Below are 22,987 nucleotides of genomic sequence, written 5' to 3'. Positions count from 1 at the left end.
CCCCTTCGACCTGTAGAAGGCTCGCTCGCCCCAGAGGCCCTCCAGCGTGCTTGCAAGATAATGGATGAGAGACACAGGTGGAGCGTGGCGCGGCAGATGTTCCCGAATGGCTGGAGCCAGAGCAACAGTTCCCCTTCGCCCTGTAGAAGGCTCGCTCGCCCCAGAGGCCCTCCAGCGTGCTTGCAAGCTGATGGATAAGAAGCACAGGTGGAGCGTGGCGCGGCAGATGTTCCAGACGTGGCTGGAGCCAGAGCGACAGATCCCCTGCGCCCTGGAGAAGGCTCGCTCGTCCCAGAGGCCCTCCAGCGTGCTTGCAAGCTGATGGATGAAAGACACAGGTGAAGCGTGGCGCGGCAGATGTTCCAGACGTGGCTGGAGCCGGAGTGACAGTTCCCCTTCGCCCTGGAGAAGGCTCGCTCGCCCCAGAGGCCCTCCAGCGTGCTTGCAAGCTGATGGATGAGAGATACAGGTGGAGCGTGGCGCGGCAGATGTTCCAGACGTAGCTGGAGCCGGAGCGACAGTTCCCCTGCGCCCTGTAGAAAGCTCGCTCGACCCAGAGGCCCTCTAGCGTGCTTGCAAGCTAATGGATCAGAGACACAGGTGGAGCGTGGCGCGGCAGATGTTCCAGACGTGGCTGGAGCCAAAGAGATATATCTTCTGCGCCCTGGAGAAGGCTCGCTCGCCCCAGAGGCCCTCCAGCGTGCTTGCAAGCTGATGGATGAGAGACACAGGTGGAGCGTGGCGCGGCAGATGTTACAAACGTGGCTGGAGCCGGAGCGACAGTTCCCCTGCGCCCTGGAGAGGGCTCGCTCGCCCCAGGGCCCTCCAGCGTACTTGCAAGCTGATGGATGAGAGACACAGGTGGAGCGTGGCGCGGCAGATATTCCAGACGTGGCTGGAGCCGGAGCTACAATTCCCCTGCGCCCTGGAGGTGGCTCGCTCGCCCCAGATGCCTTCCAGCGTACTTGCAATATAATGGATGAGAGACACAGCTAGAGCGTGGCGCGGCAGATGTTCCAGACGTGGCTGGAGCCAGAGCGACAGTTCCCCTTCGCCCTGTAGAAGACTCGCTCGCCCCAGAGGCCCTCCAGCGTGCTTGCAAGCTGATGGATGAGAGACACAGGTGGAGTGTGGCGCGGCAGATAATCCAGTCGTGGCTGGAGCCAGAGTGACAGTTCCCCTTCGCCCTGTAGAAGGCTCGCTCGCCCCAGAGGCCCTCCAGCGTGCTTGCAAGCTGATGGATGAGAGACACAGGTGGAGAGTGGCGCGGCAGATGTTCCAGACGTGGCTGGAGCCGGAGTAACAGTTCCCCTGCGCCCCGTAGAATGCTCGCTCGCCCCAGAGGCCCTCCAGCGTGCTTGCAAGCTGATGGATGAGAGACACATGTGGAGCGTGGCGCGGTAGATGTTCCTGACGTGGCTGGAGCCAGAGTGACAGTTCCCCTGCGCCCTGTAGAAGGCTCGCTCGCCCCAGAGGCCCTCCAACGTGCTTGCAAGATGATGGATGAGAGACACAGGTGGAGTGTGGCGCGGAAGATAATCCAGACGTGTCTGGAGCCAGAGCGACAGTTCCCCTTCGCCCTGTAGAAGGCTCGCTCGCCCCAGAGGCCCTCCAGCGTGCTTGCAAGCTGATGGATGAAGGACACAGGTGGAGTGTGGCGCGGCAGATAATCCAGACGTGGCTGGAGCCAGAGTGACAGTTCCCCTTCGCCCTGTAGAAGGCTCGCTTGCCCCAGAGGCCCTCCAGCGTGCTTGCAAGCTGATGGATGAGAGACACAGGTGGAGCGTGGCGCGGCAGATGTTCCAGACGTGGCTGGAGCCGGAGTAACAGTTCCCCTGCGCCCCGTAAAAGGCTCGCTCGCCCCAGAGGCCCTCCAGCGTGCTTGCAAGCTGATGGATGAGAGACACAGGTGGAGCGTGGCGCGGTAGATGTTCCAGACGTGGCTGGAGCTAGAGTGACAGTTCCCCTGCGCCCTGTAGAAGGCTCGCTCGCTCCAGAGGCCCTCCAGCGTGCTTGCAAGATGATGGATGAGAGACACAGGTGGAGCGTGGCGCGGCAGATGATCCAGACGTGGCTGGAACTGGAGCGACATTTCCCCTTCGCCCTGGAGAAGGCTCGCTCGCCCCAGAGGCCCTCCAGCGTGCTTTCAAGCTGATGGATAAGAGACACAGGTGGAGCGTGGCGCGCAGATCTTCCAGACGTGGCTGGAACCAGAGTGACAGTTCCCCTTCGCCCTGTAGAAGGTTCGCTCGCCCCAGAGGCCCTCCAGCGTGCTTGCAAGCTGATGGATGAGAGACACAGGTGAAGCGTGGTGCGGTAGATGTTCCAGACGTGTCTGGAGCCGGAGCGACAATTCCCCTGCGCATTGGAAGGGGCTCGCTCGCCCCAGAGAACCTCCAGCGTGCTTGCAAGATGATGGATGAGAGACACAGGTGGAGCGTGGCGCGGCAGATGTACCAGACGTGGCTGGAGCCGGAGCGACAGTTCCCCTTTGCCCTGGAGAAGGCTCGCTTGCCCCAGAGGCCCTCCAGTGTGCTTAAAAGCTGATGGATGAGAGACACAGGTGAAGCGTGGCACGGCAGATGTTCCAGACGTGGCTGGAGCCGGAGCGACAGTTTCCCTTCGCCCTGGAGAAGGCTCGCTCGCCCCAGAGGCCCTCCAGCGCGCTTGCAAGCTGATGGATGAGAGATACAGGTGGAGCGTGGCAGTGGAAGATGGTCCAGACGTGGCTGGAGCCGGAGCAAAAGTTCCCCTGCGCACTGGAGAAGGCTCGCCCGCCCCAGAGGCCCTCCAGCGTGCTTGCAAGCTGATGGATGAGAGACACAGGTGAAGCGTGGCACGGCAGATGTTCCAGACGTGGCTGGAGTCGGAGCGACAGTTCCCCTTCGCCCTGTAGAAGGCTCGCTCGCCCCAGAGGCCCTCCAGCGTGCTTGCAAGCTGATGGATAAGAGGCACAGGTGGAGCGTGGCGCGGCAGATGTTCCAGACGTGGCTGGAGCCAGAGCGACAGATCCCCTGCGCCCTGGAGAAGGCTCGCTCGTCCCAGAGGCCCTCCAGCGTGCTTGCAAGCTGATGGATGAAAGACACAGGTGAAGCGTGGCGCGGCAGATGTTCCAGACGTGGCTGGAGCCGGAGTGACAGTTCCCCTTCGCCCTGGAGAAGGCTCGCTCGCCCCAGAGGCCCTCCAGCGTGCTTGCAAGCTGATGGATAAGAGACACAGGTGGAGCGTGGCGCGGCAGATGTTCCAGACGTAGCTGGAGCCGGAGCGACAGTTCCCCTGCGCCCTGTAGAAAGCTCGCTCGACCCAGAGGCCCTCTAGCGTGCTTGCAAGCTAATGGATCAGAGACACAGGTGGAGCGTGGCGCGGCAGATGTTCCAGACGTGGCTGGAGCCAAAGAGATATATCTTCTGCGCCCTGGAGAAGGCTCGCTCGCCCCAGAGGCCCTCCAGCGTGCTTGCAAGCTGATGGATGAGAGACACAGGTGGAGCGTGGCGCGGCAGATGTTACAAACGTGGCTGGAGCCGGAGCGACAGTTCCCCTGCGCCCTGGTGAGGGCTCGCTCGCCCCAGGGCCCTCCAGCGTACTTGCAAGCTGATGGATGAGAGACACAGGTGGAGCGTGGCGCGGCAGATGTTCCAGACGTGGCTGGAGCCGGAGCTACAGTTCCCCTGCGCCCTGGAGGTGGCTCGCACGCCCCAGATGCCTTCCAGCGTACTTGCAAGATAATGGATGAGAGACACAGCTAGAGCGTGGCGCGGCAGATGTTCCAGACGTGGCTGGAGCCAGAGCGACAGTTCCCCTTCGCCCTGTAGAAGGCTCGCTCGCCCCAGAGGCCCTCCAGCGTGCTTGCAAGCTGATGGATGAGAGACACAGGTGGAGTGTGGCGCGGCAGATAATCCAGACGTGGCTGGAGCCAGTGTGACAGTTCCCCTTCGCCCTGTAGAAGGCTCGCTCGCCCCAGAGGCCCTCCAGCGTGCTTGCAAGCTGATGGATGAGAGACACAGGTGGAGAGTGGCGCGGCAGATGTTCCAGACGTGGCTGGAGCCGGAGTAACAGTTCCCCTGCGCCCCGTAGAATGCTCGCTCGCCCCAGAGGCCCTCCAGCGTGCTTGCATGCTGATGGATGAGAGACACAGGTGGAGCGTGGCGCGGTAGATGTTCCAGACGTGGCTGGAGCCAGAGTGACAGTTCCCCTGCGCCCTGTAGAAGGCTCGCTCGCCCCAGAGGCCCTCCAGCGTGCTTGCAAGATGATGGATGAGAGACACAGGTGGAGTGTGGCGCGGAAGATAATCCAGACGTGTCTGGAGCCAGAGCGACAGTTCCCCTTCGCCCTGTAGAAGGCTCGCTCGTCCCAGAGGCCCTCCAGCGTGCTTGCAAGCTGATGGATGAAGGACACAGGTGGAGTGTGGCGCGGCAGATAATCCAGACGTGGCTGGAGCCAGAGTGACAGTTCCCCTTCGCCCTGTAGAAGGCTCGCTTGCCCCAGAGGCCCTCCAGCGTGCTTGCAAGCTGATGGATGAGAGACACAGGTGGAGCGTGGCGCGGCAGATGTTCCAGACGTGGCTGGAGCCGGAGTAACAGTTCCCCTGCGCCCCGTAAAAGGCTCGCTCGCCCCAGAGGCCCTCCAGCGTGCTTGCAAGCTGATGGATGAGAGACACAGGTGGAGCGTGGTGCGGTAGATGTTCCAGACGTGGCTGGAGCTAGAGTGACAGTTCCCCTGCGCCCTGTAGAAGGCTCGCTCGATCCAGAGGCCCTCCAGCGTGCTTGCAAGATGATGGATGAGAGACACAGGTGGAGTGTGGCGCGGCAGATAATCCAGACGTGGCTGGAGCCAGAGTGACAGTTCCCCTTCGCCCTGTAGAAGGCTCGCTCGCCCCAGAGGCCCTCCAGCGTGCTTGCAAGCTGATGGATGAGAGACACAGGTGGAGCGTGGCGCGGTAGATGTTCCAGACGTGGCTGGAGCCAGAGTGACAGTTCCCCTGCGTCCCATAAAAGGCTAGCTCGCACCAGAGGCCCTCCAGCGTGCTTGCAAGCTGATGGATGAGAAACACAGGTGGAGCGTGGCGCGGTAGATGTTCCAGACGTGGCTGGAGCCAGAGTGACAGTTCCCCTGCGCCCTGTAGAAGGCTCGCCCGCCCCAGAGGCCCTCCAGCGTGCTTGCAAGCTGATGGATGAGAGACACAGGTGGAGCGTGGCGCGGCAGATGTTCCAGACGTGGCTGGAGCCGGAGTGACAGTTCCCCTGCGGCCTGTAAAAGGCTCGCTCGCCCCAGAGGCCCTCCAGCGTGCTTGCAAGCTGATGGATGAGAGACACAGGTGGAGCGTGGCGCGGTAGTTGTTCCAGACGTGGCTGGAGCCAGAGTGACAGTTCCCCTGCGCCCCGTAAAAGGCTCGCTCGCCCCAGAGGCCCTCCAGCGTGCTTGCAAGCTGATGGATGAGAGACACAGGTGGAGCGTGGCGCGGTAGTTGTTCCAGACGTGGCTGGAGCCAGAGTGACAGTTCCCCTACGCCCCGTAAAAGGCTCGCTCGCCCCAGAGGCCCTCCAGCGTTCTTGCAAGCTGATGGATGAGAGACATAGGTGGAGCGTGGCGCGGTAGATGTTGCAGACGTGGCTGGAGCCGGAGCGACAGTTCCCCTGCGCCCTGGAGGGGGCTCGTTCGCCCCAGAGGCCCTCCAGCGTGCTTGCAAAATGATGGATGAGAGACACAGGTGGAGCGTGGCCCGACAGATGTTCCGGACGTGGCTGGAGCCGGAGCGACAGTTCCCCTTCGCCCTGGAGAAGGCTCGCTAGCCCCAGAGGCCCTCCAGTGTGCTTAAAAGCTGATGGATGAGAGACACAGGTGGAGCGTGGCACGGCAGATGTTCCAGACGTGGCTGGAGCCGGAGCGACAGTTTCCCCTCGCCCTGGAGAAGGCTCGCTCGCCCCAGAGGCCCTCCAGCGTGCTTGCAAGCTGATGGATGAGAGATACAGGTGGAGCGTGGCGTGGAAGATGTTCCAGACGTGGCTGGAGCCGGAGCAAAATTTCCCCTGCGCCCTGGAGAAGGCTCGCCCGCCCCAGAGGCCCTCCAGCGTGCTTGCAAGCTGATGGATGAGAGACACAGGTGGAGCGTGGCGCGGCAGATGTTCCAGACGTGGCTGGAGCCGGCGCGACAGTTCCCCTGCGCCCTGGAGGGGGCTCGTTCGCCCCAGATGCCCTCCAGCGTACTTGCAAGATGATGGATGAGAGACACAGGTGGAGCGTGGCGCGGCAGATGTTCCAGACGTGGCTGGAGCCAGAGCGACAGTTCCCCTTCGCCCTGTAGAAGGCTCGCTCGCCCCAGAGGCCCTCCAGCGTGCTTGCAAGATGATGGATGAGAAACACAGGTGGAGCGTGGCGCGGCAGATGTTCCAGACGTGGCTGGAGCCGGAGCGACAGTTCCCCTTCGCCCTGTAGAAGGCTCGCTCGCCCCAGAGGCCCTCCAGTGTGCTTGCAAGCCGATGGATGAGAGACACAGGTTAAGCGTGGCGCGGCAGAGGTTCCAGACGTGGCTGGAGCCGGAGCGACAGTTCCCCTGTGCCCTGGAGAAGGCTCGCTCACCCCAGAGGCCCTTCAGCGTGCACAGGCTGCGCCCGGGCGACGTGGACCTGGTGGCCGCCATGGGCGACAGCCTCACCTCCGGCAACGGCGTCTTGGCTGCTAACCTGCTGCAGGTGGCCGTCGAGAACCGCGGCATGTCTTGGAGCATCGGTGAGTCCGCAGCATGTCCTGGTGCATCGGTGAGTCCGCGGCATGTCCTGGTGCATCGGTGAGTCCGCGGCATGTCCTGGAGCATCGGTGAGTCCGCGGCATGTCTTGGTGCATCGGTGAGTGCGCGGCATGTCCTGGTGCATCGGTGAGTCCGCGGCATGTCCTGGAGCATCGGTGAGTCCGCGGCATGTCTTGGTGCATCGGTGAGTGCGCGGCATGTCCTGGTTCATCGGTGAGTCCGCGGCATGTCTTGGTGCATCGGTGAGTGCGCGGCATGTCCTGGAGCATCGGTGAGTCCGCGGCATGTCTTGGTGCATCGGTGAGTCCGCGGCATGTCTTGGTGCATCGGTGAGTCCGCGGCATGTCCTGGTGCATCGGTGAGTCCGCGGCATGTCTTGGTGCATCGGTGAGTGCGCGGCATGTCCTGGAGCATCGGTGAGTCCGCGGCATGTCTTGGTGCATCGGTGAGTGCGCAGCATGTCCTGGTGCATCGGTGAGTCCGCGGCATGTCCTGGTGCATCGGTGAGTCCGCGGCATGTCCTGGAGCATCGGTGAGTCCGCGGCATGTCTTGGTGCATCGGTGAGTGCGCGGCATGTCCTGGTGCATCGGTGAGTCCACGGCATGTCTTGGTGCATCGGTGAGTGCGCGGCATGTCCTGGAGCATCGGTGAGTCCGCGGCATGTCTTGGTGCATCGGTGAGTCCGCAGCATTTCCTGGTGCATCGGTGAGTCCGCGGCATGTCCTGGTGCATCTGTGAGTCCGCGGCATGTCCTGGAGCATCGGTGAGTCCGCGGCATGTCTTGGTGCATCGGTGAGTGCGCGGCATGTCCTGGTGCATCGGTGAGTCCACGGCATTTCTTGGTGCATCGGTGAGTGCGCGGCATGTCCTGGTGCATCGGTGAGTCCGCGGCATGTCTTGGTGCATCGGTGAGTGCGCGGCATGTCCTGGAGCATCGGTGAGTCCGCGGCATGTCTTGGTGCATCGGTGAGTCCGCAGCATGTCCTGGTGCATCGGTGAGTCCGCGGCATGTCCTGGTGCATCGGTGAGTCCGCGGCATGTCCTGGAGCATCGGTGAGTCCGCGGCATGTCTTGGTGCATCGGTGAGTGCGCGGCATGTCCTGGTGCATCGGTGAGTGCGCTTCATGTCCTGGAGCATCGGTGAGTCCGCGGCATGGCTTGGTGCATCGGTGAGTGCGCGGCATGTCCTGGTGCATCGGTGAGTCCGCGGCATGTCCTGGTGCATCGGTGAGTCCGCTGCATGTCCTGGTGCATCGGCGAGTCCGCGCCGCTTTCCGGCTCTTGGGCGGAGGGGAAGCCTTCTTTTCACAGACGAGAGAGGCAAACGAATGATCGTGAATCTTCGGTTTTTTTTTTGTTCATTTTAAATGTGTTGATAAAAGGATACTAATGGTCAATTAGGTTAGGTTAGCTACATTATAAATACTTATAACATTGTGGACGGTTGATTTTGTTAGGATAGCTACATTAAATATACGGGAGTAGTATATAATAGGGGCTCCGGAAACAGGGTCCAGGGTGTGGTGCCTGTGGTGGCGAGCACCATCTTGGATTGTGACGTCACGGGGGCCATCTTGGATGAGTGTGACCTTGACCTTTGACCTTGACCTTGACCTTTACCTTGACCTTCGACCCTCAAAACTTGTCAAAATTTGCCAAAATTGGGCAAACATTGCCCAAAATTCCTCAAAAATCGCCAAAATTTCCATTTATATGGAAAAAAAATTCCGCCAAAAAATCTTAAAAAATTCCACAATTTAAAAATTAGGACTTAGAAAATCCTCAAAAGTCATTTTTCCCTAGAAAGACCCCAATTTCCTAAAAATGGCTTAAGCATCCATGTCCAAAGCCTCCGGTAAGCCATTTCTAGGAATAAGGATACCATGACCGCTATCTTGAATTATGACATCACCGTTGCAATTATCGTTACGGCTGCCATCTATAAAATCTTTATTTATTATCCGATTTTAATGAAAAAAAAATAAATTTATTCAGAATTCAATCAATAAAATTTAAAAAAAATATTAAAAAAACATACATTTACGATATGGAGCTCGGAGTCCTCGGTTCGAACCCGACGAGTAAAAAAAAAAATTTTCGACCGATCCTTCCCCCGTGGTGGGTGCAGGCAGAATGGCCCCCACCACTTTGTTAATAGCATATACTTCATCCGGCAGTATGACGTCACGTCCGCCATCTTGTCCTCATCTGCTGGAAGCCTTCATCATGTTATCGTCTGCTAGAGTGCGCTGACACCAAGTTAGTTTAATTCGCACCCTCTAGAGTGCAGTAATCATTTATTTTTACTGTGACACCCGCCATCTTGTCATTTGGCGGCCATCTTGAAAATCCGTAGTTATTTAGCTAGAAATTTGGGAAAAATTTAAAAATTATCAAAAAAAATAATAAATCGAATTAAATAATAAAAATCTTAAAAATAAACCGTTGCACTTTTCGTTACTACAGCCATCGAGAAAATCCGTAATTTCAATGCTAGAAATTCGAAAAAAAAATCAAAAATTCACTCATTAAAGTAATGATTGATTCGAGACTTAGTTCGATTCCTGGCCGATACAAATAATCTTAATTTTTATGTAAAAATACCTAAAAAAATGACAGGTTCGAAAATAAAACACCACAAGTTCTTTTACAAAATAAATTTTATTACTTAATTTCTATTTTACTACAGGATCACCTGCGAAGGTTAGCAATCTTACAAACATTTAGGTCCGCATAGGCGTGAAATGACTAATTCTAAGCTCCAATCGGTTTATACTAGACAGAGTCCAACCAGAAACTTTACAGACATAGTCCTCCTCTTCTTGACAGAGTTTCTGGATACCGTTTTTAACAGTTTGCTTGACATCGTTAGAACTGTAAATTACTGCAGCCGATTTCTTGAATGCACATTTCTTTACTATATCATCTAACGGATACGGCTTTCCATATATACAGTCCAACCACAAGTTATATTTCAAAGGTCTGTTTTTTGCTACGTCATCAGATAGCTGATTGATTATGTCCTGTCTGATATCATCAAGAAAATTACAAATGTCCTTTGACTCACTTAACGTACTTGGATAATAGTAGTCTATCAACGCTCCACGAAATGCAGAATGTGCCAAGTAGAAGCCATTATCGTTTACTTGTAATGCACCGAACACAGTCTCAGGTTTATTTTCATGTTCAGACGTCATAGCAATCGGTTGCTGCACATCTGTTTTTTTGCTTGTACGCTCACGAGTCACCAATATAAACCGAGGAGTCGAACATTCTACAGGTAGTTCAGCAGTAGGCGCACAGACTTCACCTTTACATTTTTTCGCATGATGTCGCAAACTGTCAATTCGAGTAAACCATTTAAGGCACTCATCACAGCGAAACTTCATGCGAGAAGGATTCTTCTTGCATTTACTCCTCTCATGTCTTCGTGCATCATGGGAAAATGCGAACGACGTATTACAGTAGCTGCAAGGATACCGTTGTGATGAAGCCGAGCCTTTCAGACCTGATCCAGATACTGGCGTTGCAACAGTAGTACAATTTTCAGGCATACTCTTATGAACATCAATACATCGTTGTTGTATAGAAACCTTTACTTTCTGCCGCACAGCAGCGCCTTTACATGTCTTCAAGTGCGTTTTCATATTATCTTTTCTGGAAAACTGCTTATGACACTTCTCACAACCAATCATGTTGCGAGGAGGATTCTTAGCACATTCTCTCTTCTCGTGTCGACGAGCATTGCTGCTGTTTGAGAAAATCTTGTCGCAGTAACGACATCGATGTTCGTTAATTGTTGTCGATTCACCATCCATTGAAGTTTCCATCGAGGGCGAAACAGCGTTCGGCGAGGTTTTCTGTACAGCCAGCACTACCGACATTAAAGTCTCTTCTGCAGGTGGTATCTCGACTGATGAAGTTTCCTCCATTGTTGACGTCGACGTTGCTAACGGAATCTGTTCCACCATCGTCGTCGCTGACGTCATGGTTCCCGTAGTCGATGGTACAACCTCCATCGAGTTCGACGTTAAAGACGGCAAAGATGCCATCGAGGTCTCAAGAACAGCTAATTAACACGACTAATGCACCAGAAGAAACAAACTAGGCGATCCTTACACCGCCGACGTCAGTAACAAACTGAGCGAACTGCAGTCTAGGACTCGCTTATACACATGCACCGTATGTAATAAAACGCTAGTCAAATCAAGAATCATTTACAATAATACTAGAGTCAAATCTACATTTAAAAAAGAGGATTATATGATCGAAAAATATTAGATAAGTTATGGTACATTCTCGTCTCATTAATTCGATCTCTCCAATATACGCTAGGCTCCAAGAGCTACAATTCGCGTCATCAGATCCATCTACATTTTTCTCCTAAGCTTCAATTGACCATCAGCATCAAGTGCTCCAACAGCTCAATCAGCTCCAACACCTAATGTACGCAATGTACGCGAAATACATGGAATTTACGTGCAATAAATGTAATGATCACACAGTACACACAGGAAACGGAACGTACAAACAGGAAACGGAACGTACACACAGGAAACGGAATATACACACAGTACACAAAGGAAATGGAACATACACACAGGAAACGGAACGTACACACAGTACACACAGGAAACGGAACGAACGCGTAATGTTCTCGCAATTGACGCACAGTGCACGCAATGTACGCAAAGTACACGCAATGTATGCAATGTACGCGCAGGACAAGCATTTAATGAGAACGAAGCACGTTTGGACGGAAATTCTATAAAACGAAAGATCATTTAACGAAAAGGAGGCACTTTCTCTCTCGTTCATTCAACACGGTAGGATGCGATCGTCAATGATAAGTTAATATATAATGTCTCCAACAGTCTATGCGTCCAACAGTTTTTATTTCCGTTAGACATTGGCTACAATAGTCATTGAATGCAACAGTCTTTTGGCTCCAACAGTCATTGTCTCCAATAACCATTGGCTCCAACGGTCTTTTGCTTCATCAGCTCCAATGATATTTGGCTAGAATGCTGCAAGTCTAAGAGACTATGAGGCTACAATTCTACGAGTCTACAAGACTCCTACAACTGCCTACGAGTCTACGAAGCTCCAACTACTCCAGCAGCTTTATGTTATAAGATTACAAGACTAGTTGTTTACGTAGCTACAAGTCAACGTGGATACTTGGCTACGTAGCTACAAGTATACGAGGCTCCAATACATCATGACTACGCGGCGACGACCCATGAGGTTACGAGACTACGTGACTACGAGTCTTCAAGTTTACGAGACTGCAAGGCTATAGAGCTACGAAGCTACTAGAACATAAGTTTACGAGACTGCGAGGATACAGGACTACAAGTCTACACGAGTACTTGACTACGAAGCTACAAGTCTACATGGCTCCAATTGCCATTGCTACATCTGTCTTCGGCTGAATTTTCTCTTTGTTTCCAACTGCTACAGCAGCAGCATTATGTTATAATATAACAAGGCTACTTGGTTACGAAGCTACACATCTACAAGTCTCCAAATGTCGCATCTGTCTTCGACGGCATTTTCTCTATTTTGCTCCAACTGCTCCAACAGCATTATGTTATAAGATTTCATGGCTACTTTGTTATGTAGCTACAAGTCTGCGAGGTTCCAATGCATCATGTCTACGAAGCTTCCAGGACACGAGGCTACATGGCTACGAGACTACATGTCTCTAACTGATTACAATAGCACCATTCAGTGTTGAGGGTTGATTTATCTCATGCATAAAATAACCTGTTTAAATAGTGTCGATTATTGTCAACAGATGACACCACATGTTGCTTACAGGCACATATTATTTAGTTCTTTTATGTCGGATGCGGGATGCTCACTAACGATCGCAAAAGAAGGAGGGCTTCGCTAGACACCAAGGAGAAGGAAGTTCATCCTTCCAGTTAGTGTTTCACAGATTTCTCAGAGCTTATTATTATTTGACTGAGTAGTTGTTTATTTTTTAATTCCACCTTATAAAAAATATTGCAAGTGTTGACTAAGTAGCAGAAATTCACTAATTAAATGTAACATTGAATAAAATAACATGACCCATTAAGTAAAAAATCCTTCATGTAGAGACAATTGCTCATCTGTAACCAGAAGCACTTGCAGAAAACCATCAAAATATTGCCAAGTATAATCAGGAGCACACGGAGAAAACCGCCATAATATTGTCAAGAATAATCGGGAGCACACGGAGAAAACCACCATAATATTTGACAATAATAATCAGGAGCACACGGAGAAAACCACCATAATATTGACAAGAATAATCGGAAGCACACGGAGAAAACCGCCACAAGTTTTCTTTGTTATCATAAAATTACAGGAAAAAATTAATAAAAAAATTAATAAAAAAAATCACAAAAAATTCAAAAACTGATTCTGGCTTGAACTAGAACTCTATCTTTGCTCAACAATGAGAAGTTCACAAGCTAGCAGAATCAGTCTTTTGAATTTTTCGTAATTTTTTTATTTTTTAAATTTTTTATTAATTTTTTCCTGTAATTTTATGATATCAAAGAAAATTTGTGGCGGTTTTCTCCGTGTGCTACCGATTATTCTTGTCAATATTATGGTGGTTTTCTCCGTGTGCTCCTGATTATTATTGTCAAATATTATGGTGGTTTTCTCCGTGTGCTCCCGATTATTCTTGACAATATTATGGCGGTTTTCTCCGTGTGCTCCTGATTATTCTTACCAATATTTTGATGGTTTTCACCGTGTGCTCCTGATTATACTTGGCAATATTTTGATGGTTTTCTGCAAGTGCTTCTGGTTACAGATGAGCAATTGATCTCTACATGAAGGATTTTTTACTTAATGGGTCATGTTATTTTATTCAATGTTACATTTAATTAGTGAATTTCTGCTACTTAGTCAACACTTGCAATATTTTCTATAAGGTGGAATTAAAAAATAAACAACTACTCAGTCAAATAATAATAAGCTCTGAGAAATCTGTGAAACACTAACTGGAAGGATGAACTTCCTTCTCCTTGGTGTCTAGCGAAGCCCTCCTTCTTTTGCGATCGTTAGTGAGCATCCCGCATCCCACATAAAAGAACTAAATAATATGTGCCTGTAAGCAACATGTGGTGTCATCTGTTGACAATAATCGACACTATTTAAACAGGTTATTTTATGCATGAGATAAATTAACCCTCAACACTGAATGGTGCTATTGCAATCAGTTAGAGACATGTAGTCTCGTAGCCATGTAGCCTCGTGTCCTGGAAGCTTCGTAGACATGATGCATTGGAACCTCGCAGACTTGTAGCTACGTAACAAAGTAGCCATAAAATCTTATAACATAATGCTATTGGAGCAGTTGGAGCAAAATAGAGAAAATGCCGTCGAAGACAGATGCGACATTTGGAGACTTGTAGATGTGTAGCTTCGTAACCAAGTAGCCTTGTTATATTATAACATAATGCTGCTGCTGTAGCAGTTGGAAACAAAGAGAAAATTCAGCCGAAGACAGATGTAGCAATTGGAGCCATGTAGACTTGTAGCTTCGTAGTCAAGTACTCGTGTAGACTTGTAGTCCTGTATCCTCGCAGTCTCGTAAACTTATGTTCTAGTAGCTTCGTAGCTCTATAGCCTTGCAGTCTCGTAAACTTGAAGACTCGTAGTCACGTAGTCTCGTAACCTCATGGGTCGTCGCCGCGTAGTCATGATGTATTGGAGCCTCGTATACTTGTAGCTACGTAGCCAAGTATCCACGTTGACTTGTAGCTACGTAAACAACTAGTCTTGTAATCTTATAACATAAAGCTGCTGGAGTAGTTGGAGCTTCGTAGACTCGTAGGCAGTTGTAGGAGTCTTGTAGACTCGTAGAATTGTAGCCTCATAGTCTCTTAGACTTGCAGCATTCTAGCCAAATATCATTGGAGCTGATGAAGCAAAAGACCGTTGGAGCCAATGGTTGTTGGAGCCAATGACTATTGTAGCCAATGACTAATGGAAATAAAAACTGTTGGACGCATAGACTGTTGGAGACATAATATATTAACTTATCATTTATGATCGCATCCTACCGAGTTGAATGAACGAGAGAGAAAGTGCCTCCTTTTCGTTAAATGAGCTTTCGTTTTATAGAATTTCCATCCAAACGTGCTTCGTTCTCATTAAATGTTTGTCCTGCGCGTACATTGCATACATTGCGTGTATTTGCGTACATTGCGTGCACTGTGCGTCAATTGCGCGATCATTACGCGTTCGTTACGTTTCCTGTGTGTACTGTGTGTACGTTCCGTTTCCTGTGTGTACGTTCCGTTTCCTGTGTGTACCGTGTGTACATTCCGTTTCCTGTGTGTACGTTCCGTTTCCTGTTTGTACATTCCGTTTCCTGTGTGTACTGTGTGTACGTTCCGTTACCTGTGTGCACTGTGTGTACGTTACGTTTCCTGTGTGTACGTTCCGTTTCCTGTGTGTACGTTCCGTTTCCTGTGTGTACTGTGTGATCATTACATTTATTGCACCTAAATTGCATGTATTGCGCGTACATTGTGTACATTAGGTGTTGGAGCTGATGGAGCTGTTGGAGCACTTGAAGCTGATGGTCAATTGAAGCATAGGAGAAAAATGTAGATGGATCTGATGACGCGAATTGTAGCTCTTGGAGCCTAGCGTATATTGGAGAGATCGAATTAATGAGACCAGAACGTACCATAACTCATCGAATATTTTTCGATCATATAATCCTCTTTTTTAAATGTAGATTTGACTCTAGTATTATTGTAAATGATTCTTGATTTGACTAGCGTATTATTACATACGGTGCATGTGTATAAGCGAGTCATAGACTGCAGTTCGCTCAGTTTGTTACTGACGTCGGCGGTGTAAGGATCGCCTAGTTTGTTTCTTCTGGTGCATTAGTCGTGTTAATTAGCTGTTCTTGAGACCTCGATGGCATCTTTGCCGTCTTTAACGTCGAACTCGATGGAGGTTGTACCATCGACTACGGGAACCATGACGTCAGCGACGACGATGGTGGAACAGATTCCGTTCGCAACGTCGACGTCAACAATGGAGGAAACTTTATCAGTCGAGATACCACCTGCAGAAGAGACTTTAATGTCGGTAGTGCTGGCAGTACAGAAAACCTCGCCGAACTCTGTTTCGCCCTCGATGGAAACTTCAATGGATGGTGAATCGACAACAATTAACGAACATCGATGTCGTTACTGCGACAAGATTTTCTCAAACAGCAGCAATGCTCGTCGACACGAGAAGAGAGAATGTGCTAAGAATCCTCCTCGCAACATGATTGGTTGTGAGAAGTGTCATAAGCAGTTTTCCAGAAAAGATAATATGAAAACGCACTTGAAGACATGTAAAGGCGCTGCTGTGCGGCAGAAAGTAAAGGTTTCTATACAACAACGATGTATTGATGTTCATAAGAGTATGCCTGAAAATTGTACTACTGTTGCAACGCCAGTATCTGGATCAGGTCTGAAAGGCTCGGCTTCATCACAACGGTATCCTTGCAGCTACTGTAATACGTCGTTCGCATTTTCCCATGATGCACGAAGACATGAGAGGAGTAAATGTAAGAAGAATCCTTCTCGCATGAAGTTTCGCTGTGATGAGTGCCTTAAATGGTTTACTCGAATTGACAGTTTGCGACATCATGCGAAAAAATGTAAAGGTGAAGTCTGTGCGCCTACTGCTGAACTACCTGTAGAATGTTCGACTCCTCGGTTTAGATTGGTGACTCGTGAGCGTACAAGCAAAAAAACAGATGTGCAGCAACCGATTGCTATGATGTCTGAACATGAAAATAAACCTGAGACTGTGTTCGGTGCATTACAAGTAAACGATAATGGCTTCTACTTGGCACAGTCTGCATTTCGTGGAGCGTTGATAGACTACTATTATCCAAGTACGTTAAGTGAGTCAAAGGACATTTGTAATTTTCTTGATGATATCAGACAGGACATAATCAATCAGCTATTTGATGACGTAGCAAAAAACAGACCTTTGAAATATAACTTGTGGTTGGACTGTATATATGGAAATCCGTATCCGTTAGATGATATAGTAAAGAAATGTGCATTCAAGAAATCGGCTGCAGTAATTTACAGTTCTAACGATGTCAAGCAAACTGTTAAAAACGGTATCCAGAAACTCTGTCAAGAAGAGGAGGACTATGTCTGTAAAGTTTCTGGTTGGACTCTGTCTAGTATAAACCGATTGGAGCTTAGAATTAGTCATTTCACGCCTATGCGGACCTAAATGTTTGTAAGATTGCTAACCTTCGCAGGTGATCCTGTAGTAAAATAGAAATTAAGTAATAAAATTTATTTTGTAAAAGAACTTGTGGTGTTTTATTTTCGAACCTGTCATTTTTTTTAGGTATTTTTACATAAAAATTAAGATTATTTGTATCGGCCAGGGATCGAACCAAGTCTCGAATTAATCATTACTTTAATGAGTGAATTTTTGATTTTTTTTTTCGAATTTCTAGCATTGAAATTACGGATTTTCAAGATGGCTGTAGTAACGAAAAGTGCAACGGTGCTTTTTTTAAGATTTTTATTATTTAATTCGATTGACTAATTTTTTTGATGATTTTTAAAAATTTTCCCGAATTTCTAGCTAAATATTTACGGATTTTCAAGATGGCGGCCAAATGACAATATGGCGGGTGTCACAGTAATAATAAATGATTACTGCACTCTAGAGGGTGCGAATTAAACTGACATGGTGTCAGCGCACTCTAGGAGACGATAACGTGATGATGGCTTCCAGCAGACGAGGACAGGTTGGCGGACGTGACGTCATACTGCCGGATGATGTATATGCTATTAACAAAGTGGTGGGGGCCAGTCTGCCTGCACCCACTACGGGGGAAGGTTCGTTAACCATTTTTATTTTTTTTTACTCGTCGGGTTCGAACCGAGGACTCCGAGCTCCATGTCGTAAATGTATGTGTTTTTTAAATATTTTTTATTAAAATTTTATTAATTGAATTTTTTTATAAATTAAATTTTTTTCCCATTAAAATCGGATAATAAATAAATATTTTAATGATGGCGGCCGTAACGATAATTGCAACGGTGACGTCATAATCCAAGATGGCGGTCATGGTATCCTTATTCCTATAAATGGCTTACCGGAGGCTTTGGACATGGATGCTTAAGCCGTTTTTAGGAATTTGGGTTCTTTCTAGGGCAAAACGATTTTTGAGGATTTTCGAAATCCTTATTTTTGAATTGTGGAATTTTTTGAGATTTTTTGGCGGAATTTGTTTCTATTGAAGTGAAAATTTTGTTGAGTTTTGAGGAATTTTGGGCAATGTTTGCCCAATTTTGGCAAATTTTGACAAGTTTTGAGGGTCGAAGGTCAAAGTCAAGGTCAAAGGTCAAGGTCGTCACAATCCAAGATGGCGCTCGGCACCACAGGCATCACACCCTGGACCCAGTTTCCGGAGCCCCTATTATATACTACTTACGGTGGTGGGGGGGGGGGGGGGAAATGCGAGCATGAAATTCGGGGAACTTCGAGTTTTGGATCTCTGGTCTGTGAAAAGAAGGCTTTCCGTCGTACAGTAGACTACATGTGTACTGTGTCTGAAAGGCATAACGGTGAACAAGGCCAGACTTCATACAGGGCGTCACAGGTCTTCATGCAAACACAGTACAAAACTCCTCACGTGTTCGTCAAATTAGGTTAGATTGTGGCCACATGGCAGGGCGACCTGTGAAATATGTATACCCTGTAACTGTAGCCCATACGAGATTATTTGTTAGAATGCAATAAACGTTTTAAGGCTCATTCATAATTTATATTGAGACTTTTTGCACACCTTGTGGCCTTTTTATTTATATTAAAATCATTTTATCACCCTAAACAGGCTAAATGAATAAAATCGTATTTTTTTTAAGATTTCTCCATACTTTGTTAATAAAAGGTACTAAAATATTTTAGATAATAACCAGTTTTTAATGAAATGTATATTAAGAAAGTAACTTTTTCATGTATGCGGCTAGAGAAAAACGCAAATAATGCACAAACCTCAGTAACAGTGCACATAATGTTGACAAAGAATGAGCATTAACTACTCAGTACATTATTCCAAAACAATCGTGCCCAAAATCGTTTAAAAAATATCTAAATGTAGCTAAGAGGAGCACAAGTTTTGAAAAACTGGCGCGGAAACAAGCGTAAAATTGGAAAAAAAAATTCTTTAATAATTAAGAGTAAATCAAACACCTTTAGTAAATACATATTATTGTTATTCTATAAACAGAAATCTGTTCCCGTCACTCTTGCGGTATTAACAGGTGAACATGCGGGGTTTATGTGGATTATGACAATTTACTAATAACTTAAAGGAGTATGCGAAAGTAAACTTTAAAACCAACATGTGCGATTCGTTTTCACCCTCCTAACCGGCTTAATTTTTCTTCAAACTGAGTTCAGTAATATTTACGACTTCCTGATGAGAATACTTACTGCTGTTTGTGTCATGTCTATTCACTGACTTTTGTCTTTATCATATCCAAGACAACTTCTTTCCTTGCTTGTTAAATATACATGCGATGCACTGAGAAACTTAATGAGGGTTCTAAATTATCCTCTATAAAGTTATACAAGAATATCTCTTGCAGTTTCTCATTCAAAACTTTTTTTTTAAATTGATCCAATTCTCATGCTGTCCCCAGCCCCTGGCGTAAAATTTTAGCATCAAAAGCATGGCGTTTGTTCAAATTCTTTCTAATTTAATTTAATTTATTTTGCATCTACAGTGACATTGTTGACATTACATAGTGAAATCATAAGATCTGCTGTCTGAAACTGTGTCAGCTATAACGAGAGACATGCGTGTTTCAAACATCCTAAAAATTGGTTGTCTGTAAAGTCGGTTTACGGACGAATTTTTTAATGTGACAACGTCATAAAAAACATTGATGAAATGATTGCATACTTTTATGAATAAAATTGAATCATTTTTATTGAATTATCACTATTTTGTATGGATACAAAGGAGTGAAATGAAATCTACTATTTAATTGATAAATTTACTTTTATTTGCTCTCATTAATTCAAATATGTTTATTACTATAACGAATAGATTATTTTAACTATAAATTTTATACATGTTTGCTATTTAACTTCTTCCAATCTGTGTTATTCTGTTAAGGATAGGACGATGATAGGAATAGTAGGAAACGAATGGGAGTGTTTCAAGTTTAATGTGCCTCGAAAAAGTGAAATCGATGGTTGTTCCAATCGAGTGGAAGAGAGATAGATGCGGCGCAAGCGTAAAATGAGCGTAACGGGACAATGTGTGTAACGGGACACTTTTTCTTGCGTGCAGCCGGCGTTCATCGATATATTAGACGTTGTCACATCAAAAGGTTGAACGTGAAAGCAACCTGCAGTGAACCAGGACGCGAGGATGGGACACACACGCGTGTGTGCGCAGGCGGGCAGGCCTCGTGGAGGCAGTTCCTGACGCTGCCCAACATCCTGAAGGAGCTGAACCCGGCGCTCCTGGGCTACTCCGAGTGCGACACCTGGAGCCACAAGCGCGAGTCGCAGCTCAACGTAGCCGAGGGCGCGGCCATGGTGCGAGACATGCCCCACCAGGCGCGGCTGCTCGTCAAGAGGATCGCCTCGGACCCCAGGATGGACCTGCACAGGGACTGGAAGGTGGGTCTCCACCAGCTCAGGGACTTCAACAACCCAACACTCCACAGCGCCCAAAATGCAACGGACCCACAAATGCATAGTTTGTCTGCAAGCAGTATCTCTATATTATTCCAAAGATCCAAGACTTCACAAACCCAATACTTCAAGAACCCAACACTCCACAGCCCCCAAAACGCAACGGACTCACAAATGCATAGTTTGTCTGCAAGCAGTATCTCTCTCTTACTCCAAAGATCCAAAACTTCACAAACCCAATACTTCAAGAACCCAAAACTCCACAGCCCCCAAAACTCAACGGACCCACAAATGCATAGTTTGTCTGCAAGCAGTATCTCTCTCTTACTCCAAAGATCCAAAACTTCACAAACCAAATTCTTCAACAACCCAACACTCCACAGCCCCCAAAACTCAGCGGACCCACAAATGTGTAGTTTGTCTGCAAGCAGTATCTCTCTCTTACTCCAAAGATCCAAAACTTCACAAACCCAATACTTCAAGAACCCAACACTCCACAGCCCCCAAAACTCAACGGACCCACAAATGCATAGTTTGTCTGCAAGTAGTATCTCTCTCTTACTCCAAAGATCCAAAACTTCACAAACCCAATTATTCAACAACCAAACACTTCGCAGTTCATGTAGGTACGTCAAGAACCCCGTTCTTTGTGCACTAAACAATTATTCTTCCCCGCACTGCATGGATTCAAATATTTACATACTCTGTAATTCAAGAATCATACACTAGACAGCTCCTGTGCTTCAATAACACTACAATTCACAGCTTCCGTTTTTGAAGGACCCATAACTTCACAGCTCCTTTACTCCAAGGACCCAAAAAATTCATATTTTCCATGCTCCTTGCACCAACACATCACAAACCCTGAACTACGAGAACCCATCAATTTGAATTTTATGTACTTCAAGAACACAACACTCAACAGCTTCTGCACTCTATGGATCCACAAACTTACATTTAGCGTGCTCCATGAAGTATATCTCTCTTACTCCAAAGATCCAACCCTTTAAAGACCCAATACTCCAAGAAATAAACACTTCGAAGTTCATGAACAAGTTCTAAACAATTTACAGTCACTTCCTCAAAAACATTACTTACAGCTTCCATACTTTAAGGACACAACAATTTACCGTCCTTACACTACACGGATTTAACAATTCACAGTTTCTGTACTTCAAAAATCCAACACCAGCTTGTGTACTCGTGTAACACGACAACTGTACTCCTAAAAAACTAAAACTTTCACTTTCTTTACTTCTTGGACTTTGACTTCACAGCACCCAGACTTTAAGAACCCAATAGTTTGCAGCTTTTGTACTTAAAAACCAAAGACTTCACCACTAGTGCACTTAAAAGACATAAAACTTCACAGTTTCTCGATTACAATGACCCGACACATTACAGCTCAGATACTTCATGAAATTTCAAAATTATTTCACTGGAGAAACAAAATATTCTACAGCTACAGTGCTAAAAAAAAACTAGACAATTTAGATTCTAACAAATTCACATCTGATAAATTTTTATTTCCTGTACTATAAAATTACAACAATAAAGGCACACTTATTCAACGATTTACATTTTACATATTTCAGTGCCCCAGCAATTAGCATTTTCTACACTAAGAAAGCATTTGGTAGTGGTATTCAAGTTTTTTTTTCCTTTTAACTAATTAATATTGATAGAATAGCGACAGTGAGCTATTGGTACCATGTAACTATTCCTGTAATACAATGTACATATTCTTCTATAAACAGATAATTCTATAAGGAATAGTGAAGCATGGTTACTCCTTCCTGGCAAAACTATTACAGACCTGTTCCACTGTTCTCCCTCTTCTGGCTTCCCCTGGTGTTGCCTTGAAGGCTTCCGCGCTCCAGGAACCAGATCGCAGCAATGCTGCTAGTGGCGAGTCACATGACTGGCGTTCCGGGGTCCTGGGCACGAGTACTGGGCACGAGTCCTGGGCACAAGTCCTGGGCACGAGTCCTGGGCACGAGTCCTAGGCACGAGTCCTGGGCACGAGTCCTGGGCACGAGTCCTGGGCACGTGTCCTAGGCACGTGTCCTGGGCTCAAGTCCTGGGCACGAGTCCTGGGCACGAGTCCTGGGCACGAGTCCTGGGCACGAGTCCTGGGAACGTGTCCTGGGCACGAGTCCTGGGAACGTGTCCTGGGCACGAGTCCTGGGCACGAGTCCTGGGCACGAGTCCTGGGCACGAGTCCTGGGAACGTGTCCTGGGCACGAGTCCTGGGCACGTGTCCTGGGCACGAGTCCTGGGCACGAGTCCTGGGCACGAGTCCTGGGCACGAGTCCTGGGCACGAGTCCTGGGCACGTGTCCTGGGCACGAGTCCTGGGCACGAGTCCTGGGCACGAGTCCTGGGCACGTGTCCTGGTCACGAGTCCTGGGCACGAGTCCTGGGCACGAGTCCTGGGCACGAGTCCTGTGCACGAGTCCTGGGCACGAGTCCTGGGTACGAGTCCTGGGCACCAACACGTTACATCCCTAACAAAGTTTTACACAAATCAAACAT

General features: G+C 48.2%; 1 protein-coding gene across 1 annotated transcript in view; it reads left to right on the top strand.

The window, feature by feature from the left end:
* The window catches only part of LOC134533565 (phospholipase B1, membrane-associated-like), a 104,604-nt gene that overhangs the window by 32,987 nt on the left and 48,630 nt on the right, over positions 1-22,987 (top strand). Inside the window, exons 3-4 of the mRNA XM_063371099.1 lie at positions 6,513-6,726; positions 20,212-20,438. Of these exons, the coding sequence (XP_063227169.1) occupies positions 6,513-6,726; positions 20,212-20,438 (441 nt within the window). The remainder of the gene's footprint in view (positions 1-6,512; positions 6,727-20,211; positions 20,439-22,987) is intronic.

This window comes from Bacillus rossius, chromosome 6, assembly GCF_032445375.1.
Source record: "Bacillus rossius redtenbacheri isolate Brsri chromosome 6, Brsri_v3, whole genome shotgun sequence".
Lineage (NCBI taxonomy): Eukaryota > Metazoa > Arthropoda > Insecta > Phasmatodea > Bacillidae > Bacillus > Bacillus rossius.
Note: the sequence above shows the minus strand (reverse complement) of the source record. Positions and strands in the feature narration are given on the sequence as shown.